General features: G+C 44.5%; 1 protein-coding gene across 1 annotated transcript; it reads left to right on the top strand.

Moving 5' to 3' along the window:
• Positions 1 to 654: 654 nt before the first annotated feature.
• Positions 655 to 8528, top strand: LOC121547951 (homeobox protein MOX-1-like). Its single transcript, XM_041859382.2, is given in 4 exon segments — positions 655 to 1491; positions 1493 to 1628; positions 5974 to 6140; positions 7701 to 8528. Coding segments are annotated over 4 exon segments (777 nt in total). The 5' UTR covers positions 655 to 1140; the 3' UTR covers positions 7824 to 8528.
• Positions 8529 to 9110: the final 582 nt, after the last annotated feature.

The raw sequence follows: 9110 nt of genomic DNA, 5'->3' as shown, positions 1-9110 counted from the left end.
ACACAGTAAAAAAATTGTTTTATAGAAATAATTTGATAATTATCAATAATGGACCATTTAAAATCTAAAATACTGCTCTGAAATCCCTTATTCCATCTGACTACACTAAAGTATACTTAAGACGTGTGAGAGTTGTTAGCTACCAAATCCAACAAATGTATCACTCTAACACTAAGTGGAATCCTGCCAGGCCGATTAGGCTGCATAGTACACGCATCTCAAGGCTAAAGACATATACAGAAGCATGAAGCTAATTCTGAGAGAAAAGGTTTTTAGATTGTAGAAGACGGACTGGGACCAGGGGTGTAGAGTGAAGGGGTGGAGGTCAACTTTCGTCTAAAGAGTGTTGGGCTAAAATTATTAGTCAAAAAACGCTAAGGAGTAGAATGATTCGCCCGCCGGACCTTTACTCTTGTGTGTTTTACAGACAATGTCCCTTAAAAGAGCAGCACGTCTGGAAAGGCCATTAGATGTGCATATAACATTTCTACTGTGATTAATAGTTGATGAGGCACGGTTGGTGGGGTTGGTCGCAGGGTACCCACATGTGGCCACCAGGGCTCCGCCTCTTCAAGCTCAGGTTACACTCTTACCCACCTATGTGTTTAAAAGGGAGGAGGGACCACTTGTCAGGAATGTCTTAGAACTGTGAAAACAGCCAGCCCAGTCAGCAGTGTGTGTGTCAGTGTGTGTGTGTTTGCCGACGCAGGGGCTAACCTAACACCCCTCTAGCAGCACAGCTAGTCAGATCATTTGTCCACTCGCCGGTGTGTGTGAGAGTGTGCATGAGTGTGTGTGGAGACTTGAGGAGCCGCTCTCTACGACGTCACACACGCGAGAGGGAGACCCACTAAACAGGGGAAGGTGTCCAACCTTACACATTGGACTGAGGACAGTCAACAAGCCATGGTCAGTGACAGCCAGACAGACAGACAGACAGAGTGAGTAACTTCTTCCAGAGTTGGATGTGCTGGGGAGATGATGTGCTTTTAAAACCGAAACGCTGAAGTGGCTAACCCTGTATTGACAGAACCGGAGAACTCTCTGAAGGGACTTTCAGCTCTCAGCAAGGACTTCACTCCAGGAGAGTGTGTGTGTGTGTGTGTGTGTGTGAGGGAGCATTTATTGGTGTGTATCGTCATGGATCAGCCAGCCAGCAGCTGCATGCGGAGCGCCCACCCCGGCAGCCCCATTTGGGGGTGCGTGAGGAACCCTCACCCCGGAGCGGGGCTCCAGTCACCTTACCAGCAGGCCCCCTTCTCCCTGCACCAGAAGCCTGAGTTCCTGGCCTACACAGACTTCTCCACCTCCTGCCTGGTGCCCGCACCCCATGCCAGCTTCCCCCGCGACGACAGACTCTACCCAGAGCCCCATGCGGGCTTCCAGAGGGCCGACTGGCAGTTCCCCCCGTATGAGATGCGGGGCCGGGGGCAGGAGGTCTGTCCGGTGGAGCCCGTGGCGGTGGGTGGTGGAGGGGTGGTGGGGGGCGTGGGGGGGGATAGACAGCACAGGTGGGGACAGCCTGCCAGGGGCAGTGGCCGGGTGTCTGGAGGGGGAGTACTCGCCACAGAGCATGGCATCGGCCGACACAGAGAAGAAGAGCTCCAAGAGGAAGAGAGACATAGCAGGTGAGTCAATGATACGCCAAGACGGGATGGGTTGGGGTGTACTGCTGGTAAATACCATGACTGGAAAAATGTGGAAAAAGACATGGGGGACCACTTCAGTAGGCCTACATAGAATGCAAATACAAGTCAAATGCCGTGCAGAGACGGAAATTAAATCATGCTTCCCAGATTTGACACATCCATTTCTACAAACCCCTTTTTGTCATGAATACACAAAAGAGATGTGATATTCTGCAGGGAAACTCTCACCAGAGTACTCTATCAGTGGACCATGGTATTACATTCACTAATGCCCATGTCATTGCTGGCAATGGGACAGAATCTCTGTATCTGTTTCCTCACCAAAAGACAGTCTTGCCCTAGAGCCTGAACGCATAGGTATATAAAAGGTGACGCAACTTTGTGTTCAAGACACATTCCGACTGGTCCAGTTGCATCCTCTCATTGTTTTAAGGCTCTTAAAAATGTTGAAAAGACTAATGCAGCATCTACTGTAAATCTTTGTTGCATGTGTGTATCCTTTGTTTCATTGAGCCATGACAACTTTCAGGATGCTGCTGGTATAAATCAAATTTGATGTTTGTCAGCAAAAAACTTGCCATATCTCATATTCTTATGGATCACAGTCCATAACAGCAAATGTACCGTTAGATGTCTTTATAAGAAATATCAACATCAACAGGTAACTGTTTATTACTCGTAATTCCCCATTGATTATTGATTTACATTTCTCATCGGTATCAACTGGATACCACATTTCTAGTACAGTAACTGATATCCATGAAGTGCTAATTCCTTAAAGTCACACCATTTTTAATGACTGGCTGTTGAGTTAATAGCCATTGGAACTGTTGATATTTATCTTCTAGCTGTAGATGTGTTATTGAAATATACTCCCAATTTCATGCTAGCTGAATGAGAGGAAAAGCGAACCGGACTGTTTTCAGCACATCTGGTAAAAGCATTCCCTTCAGCTTTCAGCCACGCTATGGAAACCAAACCTGCCCTCTCTAGAATGGGGGAAATCTTTTGCAGATAAATGTATTACCTCCTCGATCAGTATTCCAGTGGCTATATTAGGATGGCCAAAACTGCGATGCAATACTCACGTTAGGAAAATCACGTAGGGCTTGGAGACATTCGATAAACGTGTCTAATATGAGATCTCCTTCTCAGGGAAGCAGCACAGGCCTTAGTTGCTTAATTGGGGGAAATATAGATTTTTTTCCCCTTTTCTTGGGTTACTGTATTGTAGCCCTCCCTCACTCCAGTGAAAACATGCCAGACCACGTCTGGTAAAATCTCTTGCCTGCAACCCCACTTTTACATTCTTATCCATTGACATTTTCCTGTCGTTAAGCTGTAACAGAATATCCCACTGAACACATGCAACACGGTTGACCACTGCATAGACCCAGTATTTAAAAGACGACCATTCAAACCTGCATTGAATACTTTGACCTAGTGTTAGGAAAATACCCTTAAGGCATTGATACAGGCTGCATTTCCGCTAAGGACTTACCACACACCAGGGTGTCACCAGTGTTTTATGTTAATATAAGCTCTAGTGTTATTGTGTTTCCATTAGGTGTGTGACACTAAAGACTTGTGGCGAGCAGAATCAACAACCTCTGCATCATCAAGCAGAGAAAGTGTTAAAGTTCAAAGTTAGCCATTGTTATGTCAATATCAACTGAAAAGTACCAGTGGCCTGGCCTTGGCTCCAAGTCAGAGCAGGTCCACCGGAGCCATGGCCCAGTGAGACACAGGTGCCGGCCCGCGTAGATGGAAACAGAAAAGTCTGAGCGTTTTGGGTAAAACGCCGGGGGAAATCTCTAGTGAAAATTCGACAACAGTGCGACCGTATTTAGGCATATAGCTCTATAATGATGATAGGTTCACCTTTATTCATACTTTCAACCATTTCAAAAACTACATGTTTTGACTGAAGGAATGTCAGTCCTATCTACAGGTTTAATACATTTTTATAAACCATTTGTAAGAACTAGTTCAGAGATGCTCTGTTTACACTAAATCACAAGGTGAGATATATCCAAATCCATTACAATAGCGATGCATTTTTAATGGTGGATAATTAAATGCTTTTAAAATGATACTTATCATAGCCAACCATTTAACTTTGTTGAGCCTTGTTGTAATAATACTGACACAGATATGAGCCTGTTTCGTAACTATATTTTTAGAACAGTTTTATAGTGCTGTTAAACCTATTAGCATTTCAGGGGGATTTTTATCCATTTGCCTGACCACCATCTGGTTATCATTGTTAATTTATCAACTTTATAACAAGTCGTCTGTAAACAATTTCAGTAAGAACTTCAATAAACATATTACCACTTTAATATAAAGCAAATTACAACACCATTTAGTTTTACTGTGAATAAAAACATCTTGGAGGTGTACACATTTATTTATGTACTTTTATAAACCTTGGCCCACACTTTAATACATTAAAGTGTGGGCCAAGCTCAGTATCTCAGTTGGTAGAGCATGGCGCTTGCAACGCCAGGGTTGTGGATTCGTTTCCCACGGGGGGCCAGTATGAAAATGTATGCACTCACTAACTGTAAGTCGCTCTGGGTAAGAGCGTCTGCTAAATGACTAAAAATTAAAATGTAAATAAATATGTAATTAATTAAATAGTCATTTTCATTTCTGCTTAAGTCTGAAAAAAAAAACACGTATTTACAACAGGCTTACTTCATTGTTAATTAAGACAAATTACTTTTGCACCATCTCCCCCCAAAATGCTAAATGCTGTTTGTGTTACGGAGTCCCGCTGGGTGCAGGAGTTGCTCCCCTCCAGTTTACGGGCTCTGGCTGTGCGGGATATTTATTGAGGCCTGTTTAGTGAGGGCCAGTGTGTGTGCCCACTAAATCTGTCATGCCAGGTGTTCAGCAAACTAAACCTGCTCTCACATCTACTCAGTTCCACCACACCACACCAGATCAAACCAGACCAGGCCAGAGCAGCACACTTGGAACACGTTGCCCTTAATGGGGTTTTAATTATAATAATTTGGAGTTCTCAACATGAGGCACTATAGGCCACAGGTTGGTCTCTCTGAATGGGAGTCTTTTGACTAAGTTGTATAGACACACACCTAGGCATGCAAACACACACGCATGCACGTAGGCAAGCACACGCAGAAGGACGCGAGCAAATATGCAAATGCACGCGCGCCACACACACACACACACACACACACACACACACACACACACACACACACACAGTGAGTCTGGATCTGCCCAGTTACATCTGGACCAGGCACTGCAGTCCATTTCACAATCTGGCTCCATGCTATGGCAGACACAATGCAGAACTTCTCACTTTGACAAATTAGAACAATTTTCTCGAGCTTACATCAGCAGCTAGTGTCACTACCAATGCACAAGTATTACCTAAAATCAATGAATTTAATATAAAGTTGAGATTTTTAACAAGGAATGATTAAGTGGCTTTCATGTAGTTTATATACATTTCATTTTCACCAAGGTTACTCAGAGGAAAATAACTCTACTATAACTCTACCAACCAAAAGCCTTTGTATTCCCTGACGTACACATTTGTCATACAAACTTTATTACCCTAAATAATCAAAGTGAACCAGTAAACACAATGCACACATATTTGAAATCCATAATATTTACAGCACATGATTTCATAATTCCTCTTTCCTCTGCTCTGCTATATCGGTAAGAATGCTTCCTATTTTCCAGAGGCTGGTGAGGCAAGGTGGCTGTCAGGTTGTGTGTGAGTTACTGTGCCATGGCCCTCAGCCTCCTCTCCTCTGGCCTAGAAGGGGAAGTCTTCCCATCTTCCCAGAGACACATACGTTTGAGCTGGACACATCCCCGCCTTTGTTCTTTTGTTAGAGGCTTTAACGATGTTCCGCTGCATTCCTCCCTAACTCAAGCCCTCTGCCGCCTGGTTTGGCGGCCCCCGTTGCAGGGCAGAGGACTTGACCGGGGCACTGGTCGTTAGATAGTGTAACTCAGGGTGCATGGGAGTTGGACTTCAGGTCAGGGTGGTCTCTCGTAGAGTGGTGGTTCGATTGCTCTGTGAGTGTATACGACTAGGACCTCGACAGATTTGTTGGTTGAGAGGAACTCTGACCTCTTCTTTGTGAAAATAACTTAATTCCAGACAGACAAACCACTCAACTTGTGTCCAAATTCAGTGCTAAACCAATATGCACACAAATACATTGTAGGCCTAAGTGTGTGGGAGCGTGAATTTTATGGAATTATTTCTCAACACTACTGTACATCATAGCATAGTCATGAAATAACAATGATCTCCTCTTCTTATGTTCTCCAGATATTCAGGACTTCAAGGTGGACTCTAACTGCAAAGCGAGGAAAGAGCGTACAGCGTTCACCAAAGAGCAGCTCCGGGAACTGGAGGCGGAGTTCACCCACCATAACTACCTGACCAGACTGCGTCGCTATGAGATCGCTGTCAACCTGGACCTCACAGAGAGACAGGTAATGGAGATGCATCAGTGCATCAGACACACTACACCTACACCAGAATGTTTCTACACAATGACAATATTTCATGATCTATAAGCATTCATTTTTTAAAGGTATAGAAATAATACCTGACAATTAACAGAAGAGCCTGGTCTGTTGATTGGATGAGAATATGTGATTTGAAGGCCAATACAATTAACCACAAATTATTTAAAAAAACGGACATATAATTAACAATGCTCTTGATATAGTGAGCTGGAACATAGTTGAAAACTTAGTTGAGTCTCTGCTAAAATTATGTTACCTACAACTACAGGTTCAGTTTGTTTCTCGTTGATACCACTCATCCTTATAGGTGTCCAACTGGTTTAATGTTTGAAGCCTTCTCTTGTGATTGGGCAGCAGATCTTAGAAACTGGTGAGACCAGGCTAACATTTGGAAGGGCTTGACAGTCTGTCCTTGTCACGGATTCTGCCGAGGCTGCCCCTCCTCCTTGCTCGGGCAGGTTTCGGCGTTCGTCGTCACCGGAGTACTAGCTGCTGCCGATCTATGTTCTATGTTTCTATGTTCCACCTGTTGTGTCAGATTGTTTCACACCTGTTGCCCATCTTGTGATTACTCCGCCCCTATTTAACCCTGTGGCTCCCATTGTGTTCTGTGCGTGTTTGTTGTTTGTTCGCGGATGTCGTGAGTGAGCGGGTTTATTCCTCCCTGCGTGGAGGCTTCTTGTTACTTTACGTGATTAAGTAAAGATATACGTTTTTCCCTTGAGTTCTGTGTCCTGTGCCTGACTTCAGTCTACCGCATACACTGACATCGTGACAGTCCTGTTCCTCTCCCTAGTTCCAGCCCTTGTACCCACTCCCTGCTCCGCCCAACGAGCCCATAGTTTCCCAGTGACCGCACATAGCCTGCTCTAAGATTAATTTCCCAGGCCTCTGGTGCTCAAAGCTAGCTAGGTCCCAGCCCTACACTCCGGGCTCTGAGTCCCACTGCAACTCTGGCTCGATAATTCTTTGTGATTTTTTCCGACGCATCCTACATTGCTTGGCAGTTTTCCGTTCCTTCAGTCACGAGTGGTAGACAGTATCAGACGAGGGGATAGTTTTCATAAAAATAGTGTGGGAACAGACTAGTCTGTCCCAGTGTTGCCGTGGGGAATGCTGAGAGGGATGCACGGAGGTCAGCCCTCCCTTGAGCTCGTATGTGGGTCCAGTCGACACAGGATGGCGGCAGACTGGGTCCAAGGAAATTATGTCAAGGGTCATATTCAATGTGGTTATACTGTAGACTCTAGTGATCTGCTGACATTTAGCTACTGCAACCCAAGGTCCAAAACCTTTACATCGAGACTGCAGTCTCTTCCACAAGCACCAAAAAACAAACAACTGACTGATGTAGCCTACGGTATTGAACAGTTGTAACAATAACAATAACAATATATTTTTTTATTAATTCACATTTCTTAGGGGGTGCTGCAGCACCCTCAGAACCCCTACTTCCTGTCACTATGCATACATACATGACTTGATGTAGGCATTGTAGTGACACCTCCTGTCTATGTCCTGTAGGTGAAGGTGTGGTTCCAGAACAGAAGGATGAAGTGGAAGAGGGTGAAAGGAGGACAGCCTGCTTCCCCTAACGACCTGGAGACAGACGACATAGACTCTGCTGCCTCACCCAGCTCAGAGTGAGCGGAAGCAGGCTGTCCTGAGAGGAGGCCCCCCAACACCAACATCCACAGAGAACACCAGCCGTGCTATAATATCCCTGGAGAGTCGGCTGCTGGAACAGAGCATTTCTAGGGACTTCTTAGTTAGTCTGAGCCCCAGTGTGTTCCCTTCTGTAAATACTGTAGTACTCGGTCTGTCAAGGTCCAAAGTCTTTTTTACACTTCTCTGTCGAATGAGGACTATCTTAGATCTAACTTGAAAGGGGTTGTAACATTTTCTGTACCCCCTACAATCTAAGCATTGACTGCAATGGGAGTATTGGAATAAATAAATGAAGGATTAATCTTAGCTAGTGTAGACTACATGTTGCAGTTTATCACCCTGCCCAAGTGAGCACTTGTAACTCAGTGATGACAAGTCTGTGATTTGATTTTGTTTGAGAACATCTCCTCAGTTCTCGCTCCGTAATCATGGCCCTCAACGCTTGACTGCAGCCACCTGTGGACACTCAAACCGTTTCAGCGTTGCCAAACCTTAAGTGCCTCAAAATCAGATTTTATTAAAAGTTGTGTTGTTAGGTTTTCCTAGAATACACTTTTTCTGTCAAACAAGTTTGTCTTATTTTGTGTACTTCAGCTTTTTTTTCTTTCTTTTTTAACATTTGAAAGATATTGATAAAACACAGATGTTGCCTATTGAAATTTGTTAAAATGAATAAATCATTAAAAAAATTGGAAAAATACTTCGATAATTTCTTCCAACCAGCCACATGTGAGTTATGAAGTGACAGTGTATGAAGCGTCTTGGCTAGACTATAGGACAGAACCAATGCTTGGCATTTACAGGCTATTTAGTCCAATTTCTATTACAACTGTCTGCAGACCATCTGTCGCTATGGCAACTGTCTTTTTCTTTATTTCCCTGTGTGTGTGTGTGAGTGTGTGTGTGTGTGTGAGAGAGAGAGAGAGAGAGAGAGAGAGAGAGAGAGAGAGAGAGAGAGAGAGAGAGAGAGAGAGAGAGAGAGAGAGAGAGAGAGAGAGAGAGAGAGAGAGAGAGAGAGAGAGAGAGAGAGAGAGAGAGAGAGGGAGAGAGAGAGAGAGAGAGAGAGAAGGGGGAGAGAGAGAGAGAGAGAGAAAGAGAGAGAGAGAGAGAGAGAGAGAGAGAGAGAGAGTGTAGAGAGAGAGAGAGAGAGAGAGAGAGAGAGAGAGAGAGAGAGAGAGAGAGAGAGAGAGAAAGGGAGAAAGGGAGAAAGAGAGAGAGAAAGGAGGAGGGAGAAAGAGAGTGAAATCCAAGGCCCTCATATGTGGA

This window comes from Coregonus clupeaformis, chromosome 1 (genome assembly GCF_020615455.1).
Source record: "Coregonus clupeaformis isolate EN_2021a chromosome 1, ASM2061545v1, whole genome shotgun sequence".
Lineage (NCBI taxonomy): Eukaryota > Metazoa > Chordata > Actinopteri > Salmoniformes > Salmonidae > Coregonus > Coregonus clupeaformis.
The sequence above is the reverse complement of the archived record's forward strand: the minus strand, read 5'-3'. Positions and strand labels throughout refer to the sequence as shown.